At 38.0% G+C, this 24,800-nt stretch overlaps 1 protein-coding gene across 2 annotated transcripts; it reads left to right on the forward strand.

The window, feature by feature from the left end:
* On the forward strand, positions 1-20,833 carry PHF6 (PHD finger protein 6). Of its 2 annotated transcripts, XM_041396559.1 has the most exons (10): positions 1-377; positions 558-659; positions 3,699-3,832; positions 4,138-4,181; positions 12,932-13,098; positions 13,276-13,419; positions 14,657-14,761; positions 15,637-15,770; positions 16,403-16,532; positions 16,822-20,833. In XM_041396559.1, the coding sequence occupies exons 1-9, from the start codon at positions 240-242 to the stop codon at positions 16,530-16,532; spliced, it is 1,098 nt and encodes a 365-aa protein (XP_041252493.1). In that variant the 5' UTR covers positions 1-239; the 3' UTR covers positions 16,822-20,833. The 2 variants fall into 2 exon arrangements, with proteins under 2 accessions (XP_041252493.1, XP_041252494.1); XM_041396560.1 differs by having other exon boundaries at positions 6-377; positions 12,935-13,098; positions 16,403-20,833.
* Positions 20,834-24,800: the final 3,967 nt, after the last annotated feature.

A 24,800-nucleotide genomic window follows, 5' to 3' on the forward strand; every position in this document is an offset into this window, starting at 1 on the left:
ACTGCTTTTTATTGCTGAAAAAATTTCATTAAAATTTGGCAAAATTCTGCCTCTGCCAGTCACTTGTTTATTTGGCTATATTGAAGTAGCATAAAGGGACAAATCACCTCCAAGCATCCAATACTGTATTTATGAAGCTATGCTAATTTGCCTTTTGTTGATGTTAACATGCTGATTGCAGGTCTTTTTCCCTGTAGCATTGAGAGGATTGCAGTGGCATTCTAAGGTCATTTAAAATCATGACAAGCTCAGTCGGACAGAAGAAAGTCTCCTCCAGACAAAGGAAGTGTGGCTTCTGTCGGTCGAATAAAGATAACGAATGTGGGCAGTTGCTGATGTCGGAGAACCAGAAGGTGGCGGCACATCACAAATGCATGGTGAGTGACCGCGGGCGGGATGGAGCCGGGAAAACGCTGCAAACTCGTGGAAAAGCCACCCAGATTGCAACTGGCACACATGATTAACCGCTGCAGTTTGGTGGGTTTCATGTCGATAAATTTCTCTAGCACTTATACCCTTAAAAATTAAAATAGAGATTTTGTCTTTGCAATTTTTAGCTGTTCTCATCCGCACTGGTTTCTTCACACACTGATAATGAGAGTCTTGGTGGATTCTCTATTGAAGATATTCAGAAAGAAATAAAGAGAGGCACAAAACTGGTAAGTCCCTATTTTGGCTTTTGAAAATGGAAGACAGTATTTTCATACCCTCCATAAAGCTTGCAAGGAAGTTGTTCAGTGTATTTATTTAATATTTTCTGTTAGAATTCTGAAAGAAATCCACATTCTAGGCTCCTGGGAAGGGTGTTATTGTGCCTTTACCATTATGTGAGCTTACTGCCAGAATCTAGTTTTTTAACTACCAAATACACTTTTTGCTCCTTTATACTGATTTAAAAAATAATGCCTTGAATGTAGAGGGCTTATGAGATATGTGGGCACAGTAGTCATTGCAGCTCCACCAAATTAAAGAGATTGAGCAGCAATGACTTTTTTAAAATTCCTGAGCTGCCAATTCATAAGGAATTTTTTTATTAATATTTATTTAGAACTAGTTGTTTTCCAATTTGGGGAAATGAGTGAGGCTCTTCTTAAAATAATTTTACCAGATGATCAGTTCACTCCTCACATTCAAACCTTTCAGCTTGGTTATTTAAAGCACTTTATGTATTTACCAGTTCTTTTACCACTAAAGGAAGTCCAAAGTATTATTGTAGAACTACTAATTTATAATAACAGTGTACTATTTCATCCACTGTTTCATTTGAATCTTTCCCCATCTAGGGAACTTCATTTGCTCTAATTAGCTGAAAGAAACAACTGTTCACAAGTCATTCATGCTGTGATTAGGACTTTCCAAAAACCATGGTAGTAAATGAAACTACTGATCATAAAGAAACTTCTTGATTCTTGTGTCTCTTAAAGGGTTTTAAAGGTTTTTTTCTTTTTATGTCTTTGGTGGTTTCTCTTTCTGCTTCTGAATCTCTTTATGATCCTTCTATTGCAATGGCTCAATTGTTGTAGCTCACCAGCTGTGTGCACAAGGCACTTTGTTCAGGTTTTTGTAGAAAACCTGGATCTGGTCAATCTAAGGGATTCAGGGTCCTGAGTTGGTTCCTCTTTGGAGAAAACATGCAAGATAATTTTAGGTCTTAACTTAGGTGCCTGTCTGTGTAGCTGGCAGAGAGCTGCGGCTCTGAATCACTCTCTGGAGGAACTTGTCTTTCTCCACTGGCGTGTGGGAAGTTTAAAGGTAAAGGTTTGTCATTAGCCCAAATCCCTTCTCTCAGGTCTGCTTGCCTGGTCCATTCTGGGGAGCACATTCAGCAAAAAACCCCAGAGCACTGGGCCAGGTGAATATCTTGATGGCTTGGGCTCAGTTTGTCATCCCTCAGGAGGTGCTGCTGGCCAGGTGGGCTCTGACAGTGGGGACCTCATTACCAGGGTGACAGTGGCAGAATGTAGAGACTTTCTAATGGTGACAGATCTGCCTGAGAAAAGGTGTAGGTTCAAACCTTGGTAGGCCAGACACAAAAGCTTATGAAGTCTAAATATTTGGAAGTACAAGTCACTGATAACTTAATTATTTTAATTATCTGTATTATTTTTAGTATCTGTGAATGGAAAAGTTTTGGTTTTTTTTGAAGAACATACCTAATTTGCAGCTTATCAAACTTCTTAAAAAGCCAATATAACTTGAGTTAGTGACCATTTTGGACAGCAGGACAGCACCACTGGAATAAGTATTTTATTACATAGATAGAATGTGTGTGCTCTGTTTTAGAGACACATCATTGTGTCCATAAAAACAAAGTTTTCTTTCAGTCATTTCTGGCTTTCAGAAAAGCCAAGATTCTGACTAAACTTGATTGGCTGGATATATAAGCCCAGGCTTTTCTAAAGGACTTTGATCAGCAATTATTATATATAAAACCATAATGTATAACAGATTTATGAGATAAAATGCCCATAAAAATTAGATAACAACTAGGCAACAGTATATAACTGTACCATTTCAGAGCTTGCAGAGGAGTAAATGGAGATGATCCAAGGCTTTGACATTTTTACTGTTCAGTTGACTTCGTTAAAATTGAAAAACAGGCTGGTGGTATATTTGGTAACTTTGGTGGTGTATTTTTTTGGCATATTTGAGAGTAGCAAGGAGAACTTGACTAAATGAGTGCAGGGGAGAAAAAAATGTATCCACAGAGATAGATATATAGATAGATATAGATATATATATATATGTAGGGAATATCCTACATTGCGTACTTAGATTTGGAATTGATTGCAACCTTTTGGGGGTGTTGGCAATATGCAGGATAGAAAGAAAAAGCTCCAGCTGTCTTGGGAGGTGAGTTTAATGGGAAATCCTGAGATTTTGGGCAATATTAAGTCAGTAGAGAACAACTAAGAGAAAAATTTTTTGATACTGTCAATTACTTCCTTTCCTACCACAGTATAAGAAGGAACTTGAGCAATTTAGAAGGCTAATTTAGATAGCTGCTGTTATCTATGTGTCTGATACAAGAAGAATTAATTAATGGGAAAGAAGAGTGAAGCAACAGCCTCACTTTTAATCTTTTTTGCAATATAAGTACAAAGAGCAAAATTTAATTTAGTTTAAATAAATTGTGCTTACCAAATATTTCACTAAATTCTGTGTTTTGGAAAGGACTTCAGGACATAACTGTAGAAAAAAAGGTCAAGTTAGCTGCTGATGCTGAGGTGAACTTGCAGGTTGTCAGTATTTCTGACTGCAGGATTCATTCTCAAATGGGTGTCATTTTTTTCCCTCTTGCCTTTGTAATATAATTCAGAATTAAATGGTACAATTATGATTTTAACTTTTCTGAAATGGTCGGTACAAACAGACTGTCCTTGTGAGAGGGATATTCTGGTGAATAGCTGTGTCACTTTCATCAGATGCATTCCACAGAAATAAATTACTTATTTTCTTCACTGAGTTGATAATGGTGGTTGAGTTGATAATGCATCTGATGGTTATTGCACTGTTGCACACTTGTAATAAATTTCTTAATTTTAAAATAAATTATGCAAAACACCCGAGAGCAGGAAGAGTAATACCAAGTGCATAAATCCATTTGTTTTGTCACCAGGAGTGGTAAATATATTATTTTTGAACTCAGAAGTACTAAACAAAAAGCAACATGAATTGTGCTTTCTTTTCCTTTCCAGATGTGCTCTTTGTGCCACTGTCCTGGAGCGACCATTGGCTGTGATGTGAAAACGTGTCACAAGACATATCACTACTACTGTGCTTTGCATGATAAAGCTCAGATAAGAGAGAAACCTTCACAAGGCATTTACATGTAACTATTATTTATTTGTTACATTTATTTTTTTAAATTTATATTTTACATTGTTTAAAAAACAAACAACAAAGAAAAGCAAAACCCCGCTTTGGAATCTAAACAAAACTGTTGCAAAAAATTCTAATTATGATTGTGGCATTCAAAATAGTGATGTGCTAGAAAAGCATATTTTCACTGCCAGATTTGTGTATCAGTGAGTCTTATAAGTGGGAGAAAAATGTACTGGCATTTAAATTTAAAAGATGAGTAAATAATCTGTGATTCGTGACTGACTTGACAGTTTTCAACTACTTTGTTTATAGGATTTTATGTCGAAAACACAAGAAAACTACGCATAACTCTGAAGGTAAAATTATTCAATATAAATTTTTCCCATTGTAGAAAGATACTTGGTTAAATTTAATTTTTCTGGAGAATATAAATGTTTTCAGTAAAAATTAGAACTACATATTTTTGAGAAACAATGAGTTTGGAAGTCCATCTGATTTCTGTATTTTCTCTAAAAATTATTGACTGAGGTGGAGAAAAACCCCGACCATAAATTTTAGGATGCCCAAAAGATATGATGCTCCATAAAACCAAAGTTTGGGTAGAAGTTATACATTCCCTTCTTGGAAGAAGCTGGCTTATGTTTGTAGTTAAGTATTCACAATATTAACATCTGAAATATTTGGTCAGGTAACAGCTGATTTTTGCTAATGTTCCTAAATATTCATTATTTTTTTGTTCTCGTAAATAAAATAGAGTTTGACTCTTGAAAAAAGAAACACTACTATTGGGAGTAAATATAAAGGGTGGTTCTGATGAGTTCACTTAAAGATAAGTTTCTAAATCATATTGATTTTTTTTAAAAGTTGTATGGATCCATTCATGAAAGCTGTGTAGCTTTGCAGAAAAGAAGAGTGAAATGCCACAAATGTAGATATATTGTGTGGTCTGTTAAAATTCCAAACTACTTGTGCTGTTGCATTATTATTAAGGTATTTTTCTTTTTTTCTGCTGTATCTGAATTTGGGTAAGCAAGCAGTTGGTAGTTTACTTCTTGCATTGTTTTCAACTGAAATGTCCTCAGATTTAACTGAGTGTTCAACTGTTTAGTAAAAATTAAACTTCATAAATTACTTCAGTCTCTATGCCAAATGTATTTCTTAGATAATGTATTGCTTTTTATGGACAGGTAGTAGACTGTAATGGTAAAGGTTTGGATGTTATTTCAATGTTCAGAAAGATTCTGAAGGCAGCAGAAAATACCAAAGAAAATGGATTTCTCTTTTTTACTCTGTTTACATAATTATTGTTGTGTGCCTATATATAAAACTTTCATTTTACTCTTACTGGGTTTAAACAAGAAAAATAATATCTGTGTTATAATTAGTTCTGCAAAGAGAAGAGGCCACATTATCTTGGTACTTTGGCACTTGCTTTGTGTTGGGGATTGCTTTGTGTGTTAGCAGACACAGAATATAAAAGACATTTTGAATCCAGAGAGATTAATCTCTTTAACTGATATTTTAAAATGATTTTTTATACTTGCTCACAAATGTCTCAGTGTTTGACATGTGTTTAAAAATGCCTCCAATTCTGCATGGAGCTCAAAACCAATGGATTACTTTTCTTGGGATTCCTTGCAGGATCTGAACTTGTGCTTTTCTTTAAGAATTTTCAGAAACCATTAGCTGCAGTTTTACAGTGTTGTTTTCTAACAGCAAAGGCTTTTAAATTTTATATAGATACATTGGGGAAAATTAGTGGGTTTTTTATTAAATGTTGATGATGGTGGTTTATTAAAACATTAATCTAGACTCGTATCAAGGACCTCTTAGATTGTGTATTTCTTCTCTCCCACCCTCAATGTCACTCAGAACAGCTGAGGCCAGGGAACCTGATAGTATATTATTTAGCACTTTGCACACATTTTTTTTGTTTGAAATACTTACTTCTGTCATGCTTTACACTTCTAGAAATAGCTTTGTGCTTCTAGAACTACATGCAGCTATACTTCACATTCCTGTTTTCAGTTCTTTAGTTAATATTTCACTGAAATTCCACCCAGTGCTCTTTCCCAAATAATATGTTTTCTTTTTAGTCCATACAGTTTTGGAAACTTTACCCACAAAATAATTATTACTTACAGTTGTGGATTTAATAACACCGGAAGCTGGGGCTCTTTTGTGGGGCTCCTTTAAATCAAAGAAAGTAGAAATATATGTTGCATATGCCTGTTACAATGCTATAAGTAATTTCCATAGCTATGGTATTTTGCTACATTAAACACTGATTAACTTTAGCAGACAGAAATTACAGGATGGTTTTCAGAGTTTCAGAACAGACTTGGGAGGTTTTTTCCTTAATACTTAAGAGCTGAAGTTTGCTGAGTGAAATGACAACTGGAAGGTGTTGGATGGTGAGATTAAGCTTTATATATGTATTTTGTTTGTCTCTTGATGAGAATGTGAATGTCAAGGAGGCATTTAAATGTGAAAGAATGGTGGTGTGTGAAACCAGATAACGGACTTGGCAGAGGAGAGTGACTAGACTAGGCAGGGAAATGAGATGTTAACACAGTGGTTTTTTGTTTTTTTTTAATCTTGTTTTAGTTTCATTTTCATTAATCTTTGCATAGCAGTATTTTCCTAACAAACACTTAAAGCTTATCTGTGGTTCTGTCACCCAGTGTGGGTGCAGGGAGGTGCTGGAACCATCAGTCCTTTTAATGGAAACTTAACTGCTCCTTCTCTGGGTTTGGGATTTTTTATTATTATTAATTTGTTGTGCGTTTTTTTTCTTGGTCAGTTTAGAACATCTGTGGGTTCTTATGCTTGGTTGTTTGTATCCACATTTAATTTTTCCAGTCCAGGTATTTTTATTCTGTCACTTCTGTTAGTAGATGTGCAAAGAGTTTTTAGGAGTGTTTGGTTTGTCCAGAACAGTTTATTTTCTGTAGGCAGCCCTGCTGCATAACAGTGAGGTTTTTCCTTCCCTTCCCTAGAAAATGGATGCTTCTTGGGCCATACTTGCCCAAGTCTGAGATCTGGCTCATACACTTTTGTTGGAAGTTCTAATTTAAAAAGACTGTCTGTTAAACACTTAATAACAGTTAAAGAAAATCTCTTGAGGCTGCATGGAAATAACGTTGAAGGACCTATGTTGGAATTACATTGCCTGCTAAGACTTTATGAAAAGGACCTCATAGATGTTTTTTATTGCTGTTAAGAAATTCAGGTGGTGTGGGGATTCATCAGACTTGGCATTTACTCATCAAGGCAAAATTAATGAGTGATAGGAATTAATTTTTCTTCATATGACAGGACTTGATGAACTACCTTCTGCTTTCTTTGAATATGAAAATGTGAAACATGGCAACAGAGTACTGTGCTCTTAAATTCATTATCTGTTTCAGCAGATTATTGGGTTTGTCTAATTTATCTATATGGCCTGGTATTTAGGTGACACAGAATAGGAAAATTGTATTTCTCCTATATTTCCTTTTGTAATTCAGAGTGACTTTTCTGTGCTTTGTTCCCATTAACTGGAAAAAGGGCATCTAGGTTTTTGGCTTGATGTTTACAAATTTAACAAAATAACTGAACTTCAGGTAACAGCTTCACTCATAATTTTAGGCAAGCTACATTTTCAGTACATAATATGTTACAGGAATTGGTGCTAGTGCTTTCAAATTATCACAGCTAACCATTAGTTGAATTACTGTTCAGTTTGATACAATTGCATTTATTCTTTTTGAAGAATGAAGTACTGTTGAACTTATGCTTTGGAGCTGTTTGTTGCAATTTATTCCAATGTACTGGAAATAATTGTTGAAAAATGAAAAAACTGGCCTCTCTCAGTTCCCTGCAGGTGAGGCTGCCCTGGCTGATATGTTGAATTTAAAACAAATTCAGCTGATGAGGAATAGTTCAATATAAACTAAGATAAGAATGTAATTTCATCTGTTACACAGTGGTAAGACAAAGACTAATACAGAGCTGTGTGACTTCTCATGTTAATGTTTAAAGCAGATGCTTGAGAACTGTGGGGTCAGAAAATAAAATGTCTGTAATTTCTGTTGTAGCTGTGCTCAGAGCCTCAGGGAATTATCTTTCCACAGTGGAAATAAGGACATGCCCTGTCTTAGCATCATTTTCATGTCATTCTAAAGATCAGACATGGAATCTGTGCTTCTCACACTGCTCAGTAAGCTGAGTCAGGATGATATTTCTCTGAGATCTATTTAGGGACACTGCAGTCTATAGTGCACTGAGTACGTTCCCAAAGTGCTGTGAAAACCAGAGACTGGCAGGAAAAACATCTGCAACTTTTTGGCATTCCAGTTAGGTAACATTCTGATGATTCTTTGAGCAGTGTTTGTTCCCTGTTGCATTTTCTGCAGCACTGGTCCTAGCACAGCTTTGCCTCAGGTTGTTTGCAGTACCAGCAGGTGTGGTTGTTTCTGTAATGTTGCACTTTGGGGTGGTTTTGATTTTGATGGTGACAAAGTCTTCCTAGGCTCTGCTAACTCAGCCTGCCTGGTGTCTGTCTCCTGGAGAGTGCTGTGGGTGTGACATCCAATGTGTTTGTGGTGTTCCCACAGGAACAGTTGGTCCAGCAGTGTCCATTATAGACTAATGAGGATTTGTGCAGAGGCATCACACCAGGATTTTCTTATGGAAAACCACATGGCTAATGGAAAAGGAAAAATGTAAAAGTCATGTGGTGAATGTCTTGTCCTGTCTGAGGAGCTGTCCTGTGGTGTTCTGATTCTCCCTCCCATCTAAACAAGGGAGTAACAACACAGAGAGACTGGAGCTACTCAACAAATTCATCAGACCAGGGGTCATAAGCTTTGTGATTGTGCAAATAAGCCAAGTGCATCATCTGTCTTCAGTCTTTGCCAGTGTTTCTTTGCTTGAAAATGCATTTGAATTGTGTGGTTAGTAAGGACTTATTTTTTTTTTTTCTGTGTTAAATGTACTTAATTAAATAAATAATCTCAAATACCTCATAACAAATAACTTTTGGATGAGAGTCATCAGTTCCTTAAAGTATCTGGGGCTTTTGGAAAACATATTAGTGGCAGGACCTAAAGGGTAATTTAATTTTTTCCTCTCAGTTCTTACTTTAATTTAGATGTGTTTAATATAACTTATTCTTTTTCCATTGAAAAAGATAACACAAAAAATACATTCAGCATTTTGGTTGTTAATTTCACATCATCTGCTGATAAAAGCTATTATTTCATGATTAGTTTACCTGATTTTGTATTTGATTGCAAGAGGGTTTATGCAAATCCCTGTTTCTTATTATTTCTTATAGATGCATCCACATTTTTAGTATTAACTACTGGGCCAATAAGGCTCTTTTGGGATTTTTTTTAATGTTTCTTTCCAATTTAAAACAATGATGTTGGCTCATATGGTTTATTTGGTTTCTGCCATAGTTTAATGAGATTTTATTCTAGCATGCTGTAGTACTCTTTTCTTTCTCTGCTATGTTCCGTTTCTCTTCTAAAAATCTAGTAAGATTGACTTTATTCCTTGAATTTTTAGTTTCTCTTTTATCCCAAATGCACTGTAAAACTTTACCTGCATATGTGTGATTTCAGATTTATATAGCAGCATGTCTCAGCCCCTTCAACATTCAAAGAAGCTTTGGCTTCTTTTCATGTCCAGTTCTACTTGCAAATATATTTTGCCAGTAGTTTTAGTTTTTATCTTCCTCATACAAAATCAGCCTGCTTTGTTTCTGGCTCTCTTATTCTGGGATGTAAATAGAGCCATATTTATTGTACACATCCTCTTTTTACACGTTCTTTCACAACCTTTAAATCACTTAATTCTTTATTACTTTGCTTTAACCTGGCTTTTGGAAAGGGGTTCCATGTGTATTTCAAGCTGATGCAGTATGGATCAGTGATATCTCAACCTCTTCTCTGCCAAGCCTTATTTTAAACAGCAAAACATCTTGATCCTTTTTCCTTTTAATCATGATCAAAGGATAATTTTTAGATTTCTCTCTGAAGCTGAATCTCCCTGTTAACAGTTGATGTAATACAGCATTTTGCCAGGGTTCCTTCTGTGGTACTTTGTACTGCTCATGGATTTCTGAAATGCAACTTAGGGGCTTGTTGCTACTCATCTGAATTTACAGTATCATATTCCTAGGTGCTTTTTAAAATGTAGATTGTTTCTTCTTGATTTCTACCCTTACCCCCCCTTTCTCTGGCCATGTTGTGTATTGGGCTCTTTTCAGATCTAGTATTTAGGGACTTCTGAGGGAAGCTCATAGAAACTGCCTTGGAACACTTTAGGTAAAGTTATGTTGAGAAAATTGTCATGATTTTAAAAAGCAATGCAGTAATGGGATATGGGATGGGGGTAGTTGAAGAGGGAATTCTAGGGATTCTAGGGAATCTCAAGGGATTCAGAGGATGGGTGCTATCCATGATAAAACATCACCTGGTCAGGGAGGAGTTGAACAACTTTTTGTGTTTCCCTTAGTTCAAGCTGACATGAGAAGTTGGAAACACCCAACCATCAGATGCCAGGGACACTGGGTAAGCTGGCAGTGGGCTTGAGGGGAGGGATAGGGCACCCACCAAGCTGTAAATTAAACATGAAGACCATCCAGGGCAGATGTGTTTGACAGCTGGTTACAGTCCCCCTGTTCTGTTCTGCAAGCTCAGGATGCTGTAAAAACAAGAGGAGCTTTAATGTTTGAGGTATCAGTCTTGGAGGACAGATGTGGTCGAGCAGATCCTCACATCTTGGTGCTGTTACTCTGTAGGTCCATGTCAATTGAAGAAGGAAATATAAATCTTCAAGGAATTGTGTTTTAGTGCAGGGGTGTCATGTAGCATCTGGCTGTTACTCTGTAGGTCCACGTCACTTGAAGAAGGAAATATAAATCTTCAAGGAATTGTGTTTTAGTGCAGGGGTGTCATGTAGCATCTGGATTTTCATGTCTGAACTTCTCTGAAAGTCGTAGTTTGAGCAAAGAACAGGGGTTCTCCTTTAAGGAAAGCTGTACATTCTTCATGGTTTTTTATCTTACACTGAAACTATCTTTTAAAAATACAGCATTTTTACTTTTCAAATCTTAAATATGCTAATAATTGTAGACTAAAAAATAGCACTCAAGAATTTATTCTATGAGGAGATTGATACTTCTAAGAAATTGGTTTTCATAAGGTGGGCTTGGTTTTTAGCAATTATAACTCACTTCTGTTTTTTAAGTGTGTCTGTAAGGAGTTCAGGACATGCGTTAATGTTATTGTAGAAAATAAGGGTGGACTGAGGTGGAAAGATAAAGGATGGCAGTGAATGGACTATGTTTTGTTTCATGAAATAGTAGGGAAGTCCACTAAATTATTTTGGAAGGAATATTTTTAACTTCTTACTCATGTCATTTAAAGGGTCATGGATTCAATAGTCACATTTTTCTAAGACTGTTTTTCTATAATAATCACCTATGATTTCTGTAAATGTAAAAATAGAGACAAATATTCACAAACTTTTTTGAATAATCAGTGGAGAGTTCATGTGATGTCAAAATAATTTGCAGATCTGTATAATTTTCAGTATAACCTGTTGTGATGCATTTGGATGAGTTTTCTGTCCTTCCTTAATAACTGAGCAGGAGCTGAAGCTTTCTTGGGGATTAGTGACAGATACAATAGATGGAGCTGGACAGGATGTCCTTGTGTGCCAGGCTGGGCCAGGGCTTCACTTCTCTTCTGCTCCCACTTGGTGACTGTGGAATATGTTCAGCACTTTGACTTCAAGTTTTGTGCAGTTGAGTCTCTGTTATCACAAGGTAGAAATGTGAGCTGATTTTTATGTGATAGTAGGCAACAAAGACGAATGGCAAGGCAGCATTCAGTCTCCAGCTAAGATGTCTTATCTGGATACTAAAACTATATGGCAATGTCCATCAAGTGAATGTTCCAGGTCTTTACCATTTCCTTGTGTTTGGGGGCTCATACTGGTGTTTGTGGTTTGGGTTTTGAGAAGAAAACTCCTTCAGTGGGGTCTGTGTATGTTCTTTAAACAAGTCTGAAATATCTTTGTGGCTCAAGCAGGGGTGGGTGCTACAGATTAAAGGGACAAAAAGGAGATGCTCCTCTGAGTAAGAAAGTTGTTGGTGACTGAGTAGAGCTGGTTGTTAGATGTAATTGTCAGATACAATTTAACTAAATCTTATTGGAAGCAATCTCAATCTTGCAGAATTGATCTGTATCCTCTGTAGAGCTGTGAGTTGTGCAAAGGGCAGTGTGCCCAAAGCCTGGGCTCAGCTCTGTGCAGCATTCACAGCTCAGCTGACATTTGCAAAGGAACTTGTCAGGGCTCTTTGCTGTGTCTGTATTTAAAAATACGGTCTTATATTCTTAATGGCCTGTAAATACTTGGTATGGGATGTTGTCAGTGGGGATGATTTCCTCTAAACTGAAGGCTGGTTTTAGCTGCAGATCTAAAAATACTCTGTAATGACATAAAATTGTAGATTTTTTTCACTGCAGGCAAAATACTTTTCAGTTTTACAGCTTGATGTTATTACCAAATGGATGATTTTTTTTTCTTAAGTCAACAGGCATCAATTAATAAAGCAAGGAGAGAGGTAGTATTTGGGTACACTGGCATACTATCAAGGGCAATTTATATTGGGGTTATGCATCTTAAAGCAATAAATTATTAGCATATTTCATGGGTGAAAAGATTTTCCAGCTTCAGTGTAGATTAAATGAATGCTATTTTCAGTGAAGGTAAAGATGTGTGTCTGAGGACACATTTTAGGTCTGAAAGTAGAAGTTGTAAGAAACACTAAACCTTCTTATGTTATAAAGATGCAAAGCTGTATGACATATAAGAAGTAATGTTTTCATGATCTGCAGTTGCATGTTTGTAATAAATGGGGAAAAGGTGCTATTTTTATTTCTGACCAAAATTCGGAAAATACAAGTTGTGTTTTTTCTTGTCTGCTGTTGGTGGGTTGTGGGTTGATTTTTGGTTTTGTTTTTGTTTTTCTGGTTTGGATTTTTTTCTTAGTTTGTTTTTTATAAAATTGTGGAGAATCTTATTTAATTATGTTTTCTAACTTCTAAAGCAGATTTAGAAGAAAATATCAATGAACACGAATTGGAGCCTTCACCTCCCAAAGGAAAGAGGAGGGGTCGTAAGGGAAAGCCAAGAAAAACAAATTTAAAAGGGCAATCAGAAGACACTAGATCTACGTCCTCACATGGCACAGATGAAATAGAAAGCAGTTCCTATGTAAGCAGTAAATATGCTAAACTTCTTAGAAGACAGAATTGCATATTTCTTCTCTGAAATATAAGTTTTATTAAAATTTGCATTTGTCTGAGCCTCCAGCTGGTGGCCACAGGCTTTTAAAATTGCAACCTTATTTGTATCCCAGCAGTATATTTTAGTAAAATGTTTTTCTTTCAGAGAGACAGGTCTCCCCACAGAAGCAGCCCCAGTGATACAAAACCTAAATGTGGATTCTGTCATGCAGGTGAAGAAGAAAATGAAGCTAGAGGAAAGCTTCATATATTTAATGCCAAAAAGGCTGCAGCACACTATAAGTGCATGGTGAGTAACAGTATTGTTGTTAACCAGTCTATTCTGTGAATTTTGTCTGAATTACTATTTTGGATTTTAGTACAGTACCCTCACATGTAATTATGCTGAGTATTGTCTGTATGCTGATGATCTTAAGCACTGAAGTGTTGCAAAGTGAGCAATTCATTTATTTTCACTGCAGGCAATATGAGTAAAAGTTGGCTTCATGCTAAGAGATGGAATTAGCTGAGGGAGATGCTTTAGCTTATTAAAAATGCTCCCTTAACATCTAAATGCATATGAAGTATTTAAAAAGAAAACAGAAAGCAGCTTTAACTAAAAGAATCCTTTCCAAGAATAAAACAGCTTCACAGGCCTTCAGGCACAATCTGAGAAGAATCCATGAACTTTGATAATTTTCTGACCTGTGGATTCAGGCTGTGTGACTTAAGTAGAGTGTGGGATATGGAAGTTCCAGAAAGCTCTTGCCTTTAGATGATCATGTTTGTAGAACTGTCAGCCTGAACAGGATCTAATTGCAAAGAACATGAGCAGGCAGTGCCATGAGTGAGGTGGGGCTTTGGGGTAACAAAATCCATTGGTTCATGTTGTACCTCAAAATGAATAAATAGTCCAGGAATCTGTGGAGTTACTAATTGACTTTCTGTACCCAGCCTCACTAAACAGAGAGCTGGTGTGTGCCAGCAGCTTCGAGTCTTACTCTAGCAGAGCTCTTTGTCACTTTGTCTACCTGAACTTCAGTTTTAGGCAGTTAAAGCTGAATATACCAGGATGATGATGGAAGGGATGGTACTTCTGTTCTCCATTTTCATCCCTCAGGACTTCACAGCTGTATTGACATCAGGGTTGAACCTGAATTACATGTATGTCACAGCTAAGGAAATTGAATATTCCTAAAAAGTTGAGTAGTGCAGTTGATAATATTTCCCATTTGCTACTTTATATTTTCATCCTGTCATTACTTCTCGTCTACTTCTCTGTCTTTTAAAAGAAATTTCTCCAAGGCAACAACAACTCTAATTAAAGCAGTCAGGTGGGGATCAGAAGGAATGCTTTAATTGCTCAGCACAGGGTTTTTCCTAGTTTGTTGGTAAAGCACATGCTGTCTGAGATCACAAAACAGGATGTTCAGTGCTCAGTTATTCCTGTAAAAAAATTTCCAAACATCTTGGTTTGTTCATCTTGAAGAAAGATGTTCATCCAACATCTTTGGACCTGACATTACTTTGACTTGCTTGTTTTACAGTTGTTCTCTTCTGGCACTGTCCAGCTAACAACAACTTCAAGGGCAGAATTTGGTGATTTTGATATCAAAACTGTACTTCAAGAAATCAAGAGAGGAAAAAGAATGGTATGTACCTGCAGAATGTGGTGAATGTGTTAGTGATTCTGCTAAGGCCTGTATAGCTCTGCCTCCTTCCTTTTATAGAGCAATCTTTTCTATCTCTTTCTAAACACAAAATTAAACTATATTGTTACTTGTGGGAAGGGCAGCCAGATAGGAATCACCTTAATATTAGTGGTGTTTGGGCTTGTGGTACTTGGGATTCCTTATGACAGTGTACATAACTGTTATGATCACAGAATCATATGATTCATATTAGCCATGCTGTAACTATGAGAGAGTAACAGCTTTGGACACACTATGTGGAGCTGCACATAAAATTAGAGAATATGCAGTTCTTGCACTGAATATATTCTCTAAAATTGGAAACAAACCAGTGTTTCCAACTGTTTTGGTGTTTTAGTAGGAAAACATTTTAAGATCTTAGAGATGGGGATGCTGGTAAAACATCACACTATATTTTATTAAAACTCGTGATGTTTTTAAAATACTAAAAAATTTATAGGGGATCAGAGATATAATAAAAAACTAGCAGTATTGTTCCTTGAAAAAAATAATTTAAGACTCTAGTCTATATATTAGCATACTAACTTCAGCAGCAATTAAATGGCCTTGGATGTGCAATAACATGTTTTGCAATCATGTAGCAATTCTCTGTGCAACAGACAGGTAAATCCTAGTGTTCATATTTTTGTGGATTGGTGTCTTACAGTTTCTGGTTTACCATGTCTTTGGTTAACTTTTCATTGGAAGGATGATCTGCCAGAGGAATTACTCTGTTCCAAAATGCTAGCCATTAATATGAGGAACATTAAACTGAGTACTAAGAGACAAAAGACTGAGATGCTGAATGTTGCTGTTCTCTTCTTTCCCCTGCACAGAAATGCACACTCTGCAGCCAGCCTGGTGCTACTATTGGGTGTGAAATCAAAGCCTGCATAAAAACATACCATTACCACTGTGGAGTAGAAGACAAAGCTAAATACATTGAGAACATGTCACGAGGAATTTATAAGTAAGGACCTATGTAATCGTTGAATCTGCTACGAAAGTAAAGTTATTTCATGACACTTTCTCTGCCTAACTTGGCTAGTCAATATGTTCTTAAAAAAGAGGATATTATTTAGCTTAAAATGGTACCTTTAAATAGTTGTTGACTTCACGAAACATTTCAGTTAGTGTGCTGATTTAAAATTTCTGTAGTGTTTTAAATAGGAGAAATGAGAAAATTATTTCACTCGTATTATATTTTCCTTCTCCAGTAACCTGTAATATAGATCAAGAAAATCGATGTCATGATTCCTCCATATTGATGTGTTTGTAGCTTCCTTCAGGGGCTTTTTGGACCCCACAACTTTCCATCCTTCCTGGAGAGCTGCGGCTTGGCTGCAGCTGAGCTGCCGCGCTGTGCCCACGAGAGGGCATTCGCCGAGCAGGGAGAGGCGGCTCTGCAGAGCTGGCACTGGTCACGGTTCTGTCGGCTGCTCTCGACCCTTGTTTTCCTTCTCAGTTTAACTGATGCTTGGCTGGAAGCTGTGAACGATTTAAGAGTTTGTTTGTAGTACATCTCGAAACTAACTGAAAGACAAGTCAGGTTTTGATGGATATTTTCAGTGTAAATCCTCACTGTTCCTTTTGTTGTGCCAGACTCTATTGTAAAAACCATAGTGGAAATGATGAAAGAGATGAAGAGGATGAAGAAAGAGAAAGCAAAAGCCGTGGCAAATCAGGCACTGACCATAATGACATTCCTCAGCAGCAGCTCAATGGAAACTAGGTATGGAAGTTACTCCTGACAGATCTGTTACCAAGACTGAAACGCAATATACAATTAATGTAGTTTACTGCAGTGAAGTATTTAAATCTAGTGTATGCAGAGTACTTTTTATTGGCATACTGTAGAAGAATGGGGAGGATTTGTTGTTTTTTAAATCCGGCTGACTTTGTAACAGTGTAAGAAGGGAGGCCCTCATTTCTATTGCTAAATGTAGATGTAATGTCAGAGCTGTGAAATGCTTTTCTGTATGATTTTAAATTTACAATTGTTTTCATCATTTTTTAAACAGGTTCAAGGGACAGAGTTATAGAACTGGGAATGGCTAAGACATCATAACTACTAATTCTTTTAAATTGTTTTCTAAAAATCAGAAAAGGGTTAGTAACTTTTTACTACCCGACTCTGTTAGAAATTTCATTGAACTGCCTGAAACGTTCATGTGTGTGAGCCTTCAGTAAGTGGCAGAGTTTTACATGTCAATATTATGTAGTTTGTAGTCTGCAGTGTCTGGAAAAAATGAAACACTATATAAATGATATGTAATATGTACAGTGTCAAAAGTTAAGGCAGACATTGAAATGAAGTAAGATCTATATTTCTGGACTGAATAAAAACTTTAAGATTTGGAATGTGTAAGTTGTTTAGTGGATTCACACAACGAGGGAAGGTCTTAGCTAGTTTAATTAACAACATGGACAAGTCCGTGATGGCAACGAGCTGGTACTTTGTGAATTTTGCATTTTCTTCCTGCACGAGTTCCGGAGGCTGTACATGGCAGAGCTGTTTTTGCTTGGGAAGCACCCAGTAGGAAAGGACTCGGTGTACACGAAGCACGCTTGAACATTTCAGGTTGTTCCTGTTGTGATTGCTCATTCCGCCCGGCATTGTTTGCGGGAGATCTACTTGAGCAGCTGTTGGTTCTGAGCTGTGAGCTTTAGAACTCATGCCAAAGGGCTGTAGTTCATTCTTTCCCCAAAAACCCACCTCTTTCTGTGTCTTGATTTGCAAAGAACACTTCACCAAGTGTGATTCAAACCCTGCTATACAAATGTTTGGACTTTGCAGCCCAATCTCTTTTACTTCAGAGAGTTACAACTCTTAACTCACTATGGAATTTAGCCACCATATCTGACGTCCATACCTCAGGTGTTCTCTGTTGTGTGGAACACTTCATGTTTTGTCAAGAATGTGCATAAATGTCCCATATTCTGTAAGAAGAATGAGGAAACAACCTTTTTTGCTAGATTGGTATTTATTTTCTAATCATATGACCACTATATGGGAAAGTTCACGTATCATCCGTATTGTTTAGTGATTTTTTTTCCTTTCTCTGTCAAGTCAACAATCACATCATGGGATACTACTTGCTAGAATTTGATGTTCCTTGAGGGAACGCTCAGATCTAGGCTGTACCAAACCTAGCAGAACAGTCCTCTGACTGCTGTCAAAACACCTTTTCATTTCTAATGGCTACTGGCTTCTTCAGTTGGTCTGTTAAAGCACATCCTCAGACTTACTTAAATAAAACCAAAAAGCTGAATCTAGTCCACATGTTTGTCTGTTGCTACCACATCACCTTATTGTTTGTTTAGGGTTTTGACTTGTTTCACTCTGAACTCCCAACAAAACTTCTGGATTTGAAGGAAGGAAACAAGCAAAAGACACTGATTTGACTATAAACTCCTACAGTTCTTCTGTGATTGGTATTGCAAAAACGGTTCATTTGTAACATGAGTTTCTGTAGCATTTTTTACTTGTATTTTTAAAAGATTTAACGTGTGTCATTTGTCTTCTGATGCATTCCCTTAATGTCTTGAGGGACTCAATTACTGTATATTGGAGTTTCTAACATTTTGCCTGTTAGAATTCAATCAATTCTGTTTGCTTTCCTGGAGAATAATCCCGTTTGGAAAGAAATATTGCTGTGTACAGAAAATATTCAGTTACTGCTCTAAACATGATGCCATTGCTCATTTTTATTTTGTATTTGTAACTTTCAAAATTAAAAGCGTGACTTGAATTGCAATGACAGATCGATTATTGAAATTGTCTATCAAGGTGTTTTGTTTCTCCTAGAACATGAACATTTTTCAGCCACTCAGAACAGTTTTAGAATGCAAAATAGCATCCTTCAATATTTAAATTACTTCAGTTTGTGCCTCAGACATGGCCCTCCCATGGAGAAAAGGCACTTTGTTTGCAGCTACTGTATTTAACTAAGTTTGCATGGGGTAGATCTGCCAGCATACTGACTGTACTTGAGACTGAGCTCTAATTCATTGTGTCAGTGGCTTAGTAAAATATTCAGTCAAATAACTCACCTGTTATGGATAAATTAACCCATTCCTTGCCTCGAAGAACCAGAACAGCACTTTACCTTTGGGTAGCAGAAAAGTGAGTGGCTGGTTTCCCTGTTACCCCTGTGTGCTGAAATGGCCTGGTGAAACTGTCATCAATTCAGAATTCATGGAAGCAAAGTCAAAAGCAAAAGCCTTTTCTTACAAGCCTCAAATTTGTCATAACTGACTTCAACTCATGTATGCTGGGTAAAAGTGCCTTACAATGTAAAAATTGTATTTATATGTTCCCAAGTAGCATCACCTGCTGGGGAGTAATTCTGTCGTGGTGTTAATATTTAGAAGAAATGTACCTCAGCAGTGTATTTACTGTACATCTCTTACGTCCTTAATTGTAGTTTTAAAAAGCATGACAATGTATCATAGTATACAACATTTACATCATTTTTTTAAAAGACAAAATACTGCCATTACTGTCTTTTTATGTGTATTTTAGCTTGGAATTTCAGACAGTCTCTCTGAATTTTTGGGGGTTTGTTTTGGTTTGCAGGGTTTTTTTGGGTTTGGTTTTTTGGTTTTTTTTTGGTAAAGCAATGTAATCTCTGCAAGCATATATTGAAGATTATTCTGGAGCATCTACTGCCTTCCCAGAAATGTTAGAAGTAATGAAAGTGCTCTATAGGTGAACTAGGTATGTTTAAATTAGCTAGTTAAATTAATAGAGTCAATTTGTTACTGAGTTTTTTTTTTACTAGGCACCTTCTGCTTTCATCTCACAGAGAATTGAACATCATGAATTCAACAAAACTTGTCTTAAAAAACTGGTTTCACTTTAATTTTTTTTTATTACTATTATTGTTACTTTTTGCCTTTGGGCATTTCTTTTGCTCACAAGAGGATTGTGTGCTGTTTAAGATGCCTGGAACCCTCTGAGAAGGGAGGTTTCTCCCCAGCTCCTTGCACCTCTCCATTAAGAGATCTCCCCAACTCACTGTGGTCTCACAGATCTGTGGTTCTGCTGTTCCCAGAAGGACTGTGCCAAGGAAGGACAGGCATCACAAGGATCCTGTTCAGATATCTTGAGGATACAGCTGGTGCAAAGCCAGAGTCCAAGGTCAAACCCTGCAGCAGTGGGCTGTGCTGTCCAGGGCAGGGGGAAAGGGCTGGTTCAGTGTCAGTGCAGCTCCCGAGCATGAGGTGAGCAGAACATCTGCTCCTTCAGCAGGGGTTGCTCCACAGGAGGTTCTGTGATAAGGCTCTAGTGGGAGTCACACCTACATCCACAAAGTCTCAGCTTTGAGTACAAAGAGCTGTGCTGATCTACTATGGTTGAGTCTGCCAAATCTGGCCCTAAAATGTAGTGTAACAGAAGAGTTTGCCTCTTACTCCTGCCTGTAGGAAAAAGAACTTCATGCTAAAACAGAGTGAAAAATGAAGAGGTGATAATCTATTTGAAATATCAGACTTATCTGACAGGTGATAATCAGTGCATTCCAAAAATATTAATATGCTGAATCAGATTGACAAGAAAATTAATCCTCATTAGATTAAATTAATCTGAAGAGAACTGAAAGTGCATGATAGCAATTAGTAACTCTTCTTCCATGTCACCAGAGTCAGATTCCACTATATTAGTGATGGAGGTGAAAACCAGAACACAGCCCTTGATTGATATACTTGGTGAAGCAGTTCCTGTACATGCATATGTATGCACAGCCATTAGTCTGCAGTGACATCTCAGCCCTTAACGAATCCTGGAGAGCTGTTGCTTGTCAAAGCACTCAGGTTAGGCCAACGTTTGCAGCTTTTGCTCTAGCATATATTTACATTAGGTGTAAAGACAAGGAATGTATGAAAGAGGGTAAATGCATTCCTATCTACAATGTTATGTATATTTTGTTCCTGTTATATTGGCTTTACTTCCAAAGTTGTAGTTTGCAGTATTAGTTTCTTTTTATTGGTATCCTTGCATATATATATTCAATAAATGAGTTATGAATTTCATGCTTTGCATACCTGTCCTTTTTCCAAAAGTATAATTTTCGAAACTATCATTTTAATGCATAAATGCAGTATTTCCTATTGAGGTTACAGGCCCAGGAAGACATTACCAGGAGAGAGGGGAGAAGGCATCATGCTTACAGTGTGGCACTTGGTGGTAACTCTGCGTGTTTCTGTTCCTAACTCTGCACTGGGTAAGCTGCTTTGGATTTACCACTGCTTAATGCAAAGTGACTGACTTGCTGGAAGTTCCCTTTCTCACCCTTCAAGAACTTTCTTTTTTTTCCCAAGAGTGAATTAATTTAGACTAAGAGACCAAGGGAATGCAGAGTATGTCTTGGTTTCAGCTGGGCTAGGGTTCATTTTCTTCTAGTAGCTGGCGCAGTGCTGTGTTTTGGATTTGGTGTAAGAATTCACTTGATAACACACTGCTGGTTTAGTAGTGGCTAAGTAGTGTTTATACCAAGTCAAGGACTTTTCAGCCCTCGTGGCTGAAGGACACAAGAAGTTGGGAAGGCACAGAGCCAGGAGAGCTGACCCAGAGAGATATTCCCTACCATCTGGTGTCATAAACTGGGGGAAAACTGGCCGGGGCTGCTGCTCGGAAACTGGCCAAGCATCTGTCAGCAAGTGGTGAGAGTTGGACTGTGCATCACCTGATTTGTATATTCTAATTTTTTATCATCATCATCACCATTCTTATTTTCATCTTTTTCTGCCCCATTAAACTGTCCTTATCTCAACCTATGTGTTTTCTCCCTTTAACTCTTGCAGTTCTCTCCCCCATCCCCCTGGGAAGAGCAGTGGGTGAGTGGCTGCGTCGGGCTGAGTTACCAGCTGGGTTCCATGACAGTGCAATATAAGCACACTGCATGCATGCAGCTGCATCCAGGATGCACTTTGGAACCATAGAAATGTAGCATAAGAGATTAACAAAGCAAAGGATCGCTTGGAAATCACTGGATTTGTCCAAATATGCAACTGCCTAGAGCAAAACAGTGATACCTGTCAGCAATTTTAAAGCATCAAAGAAATGTGCTGGGAAAACTCCATAGGAGAAAGGGCACTCTTGTCCTATTGATGAAGACTTTATTATTATGTCATCACCTTAAACAAGGAGGAGATTTAATGAGCATAGTAGGTAATTACTGGGACCTGAGAACAATCATATCATGTCTGCACAGACTTAGGTGTCAGGAAAAAAATTGTTGAGGGTCATGTTCAATTAAGAGTTGCCAAGTGATCAGGTCTTGTTGATGAAGTCATAGAATCATAGAATATCCTGGGTTGGACAGGACCTACAAGGATCATTGAGTCCTGCTCCTGGCCCTGCACAGGACAACCCCAGAGTGTAATTATTGGTGCTGTGATCCACAGCCATCTTTTCAAACTTGAAAAAGCTATTCAAGATTTCTATTACCAAAGTTGATGTTGGAAGTACTTTCATCACATGGCTTCTGATGCCATGGAAATTATTACTGGATGCATATTTACTTTATTTGCTGGGTTTTATTTTTTTTTTTTGTGGTTTAATCCAATCACCTGAGATCTTTGAGTCAAGTATAGGATATTGTGGAATAACCTCTGTTTCATGGATGTGATTTCTCACTGTATGGCTGGACACTTCTAGCAGTGGATGGGAGACCCTTAGGTACAGGAGGAAAAGGCTTTCATTGTCCTTGTGTTGTGTTAGAGCAGAGCAGTGAGTGCTTTGAGGGCTGTCAGGTCCTCACTTAGACAAGCTCTGCTTACTCTGCCCTGTGTAAGGGGTTGCAGCACAAGCACAACAACCGCAGTGTCCCTGTGCCTAAGTCAGACACCCCACATGGTAAATTACTTCCCAGCATTAGAGACAAAGGGCTTGCTGTAAACTCTGAAGGCTCAGCTTGTCTTTGCTTCCTTCTGCCTGCTCAGAACTCAGGGTCAATAGTTTAAACTGGAAAAGTAATGGAAAAGAGAAACTTACCAGTGAGTGTCTAAAAGAAAAATCAAATTTGGTTAATCTGCACCAAGTTAACAAGCTCGTTGAGCAGAGGAGAAGCAGTGAGCACAGCTTTACTTTAAGTGACTCTAATGACTTCATGTAAGATAGCAGAGAAATGTAGTCTGACACCAATTTAAAAGTGAGGTGATAAAAACTGTTTGGAAGACCTTATAAAAATAATTATTAAAAATTCACACTGCAGGGATGTATTGAGGGGGATTCTCTGCAGTTCTTTGATTTGAGATTACTTGGTATTTCCATTAACAACTTGGATGGCATATGCTGATTAAATTGTAGCAAGCACCAGACTTGAGCTAACTACTGACTGAGCAGAAGACAAATACAACTGAAAGTAAACTTGACAAATTCAAAAGAGTTAGCACGTGATGCAGTAAATCTAGCAATGGATTTGACAAATGCGTGTTTGTAGACTTCAGCAGAAGCTGCCATCAGCTGAACAAATACAGGATGGGACAGGACAGGCTGCTACAGCAGCAGTTGTGCAGAAGAGTTCTCCTGGGGTTATAGCCAGTCACCAGCTGAACGTGATTCAACAGCATCCTGTTCCTGAAAAAAACCCCAGTGTTGTTATGGAATGTACGAACAGGAGTGTAATCTGTAAGATACATGGCGTGGGCCCTCTTCCTCATGTGGTAGCAGAAAGCCTTCCTCAGAACATGGCATCAAGCTGTGGGCACTGCACTTCCTAGAAAATGGGGATCAGCTGGAGATGACTGGAGAAAAGCAGTGAGAGGGGTGACAGGGTGGATGACTGGGCTGGTTTCAAAGTGATGGGAGAGATGTCTTCAAATCAGTCAGAGGTAGGTGCAAAGAAGGAAATAAATGCTTTTTCCCACTGCTGTGGGTAGGACAAGGAAAAGAGATTCTATTATTATTACAGCAGGAGATGCTGAGCTGAGACATCCAAACGGGCAGCTGGCCTTGACAGCAGGAACAGCAAAGCTCTGGAATACCTTTCCTGGGTAGGCTGTGGAATCTCTGGAATTTTATATTTTAAAGGAGGAGTCTGTGGGCATGGTACAGATGAGGGTTGGAGGGGCAGGGGATAGGGCAGTGCAGAGCTCCCAGTTCTTGCACTGCCCTGTGACTCACACCCAGGCCTGTGAGGGTCAGAGCTGCTCTGGAGCAAACACTGCACTGGCAAAGCTCTGGAGCACAGCCATGGCTCACAGCCATGTGTTTCCTTTTTCATCCCTGCTTTTAAAAAGCACTTGTAATAACATCTGTGGGCACACTGGCAGTGTGGCCCACGTCTGCAGACTGAGTGCAAACTTCCCAACACCGCCCAGTGCAAGGCACTCTCCATGCTTCCATTTCACATTTTTGGGAGTACTTCAGCTTTCACAGTGGATGCATCCCATACCTTAAATGTACATTTTTGTTGAGCAAGAATAAGCAAAGTGACAGCAGTATTCGTATGAATGTAGGATTAGTGCACACAAACCACTTCTTAATTGTGTGTGTATGTGCACTGGGATGATACAGAGTTTGGAGTGGCTGCTCTCTTACTCAATTACTGTGTGGCAGGAATCTTAAACCTTTATCTGTATTTTTGCCAGAGATGGTATCTTACTTTGTTTAAACTGGGTTCTCTGCTTTTATTTTTCCTAAAACAACATTCCAGCTGAGAAGAAAGCAACCAGGGCTGGTGCTGCCCAGCTTTTCATACCCTGGGTAGATGTGCAGGTTGCTTGGCACACATGCAAGACCAAATTTTATTCTGCTCACCAAAAGAAATTCCATATTCCTGTGCAGACTCCCATCAGGCTCTGCCTGCCAGTGAAGAGCATTTCAGAGGCTTGGGACAGGGGGAGGAAGAAACTCCCTCCCAAACCATACACTAAAAATAGGTTGATGCTGTGCAAACAGCTTTGCTGTGAACTTCCTTCTGGCAGGCAGCCATGCAGCTGCCGGAGAGTTTTAAGCCCAAATACCTCTCCAAAACAGAAAGTCACTGAAGTTAAG

Source organism: Onychostruthus taczanowskii, unplaced genomic scaffold (assembly GCF_017590055.1).
Source record: "Onychostruthus taczanowskii isolate IOZ18803 unplaced genomic scaffold, ASM1759005v1 scaffold13, whole genome shotgun sequence".
Classification (NCBI taxonomy): Eukaryota; Metazoa; Chordata; class Aves; order Passeriformes; family Passeridae; genus Onychostruthus; species Onychostruthus taczanowskii.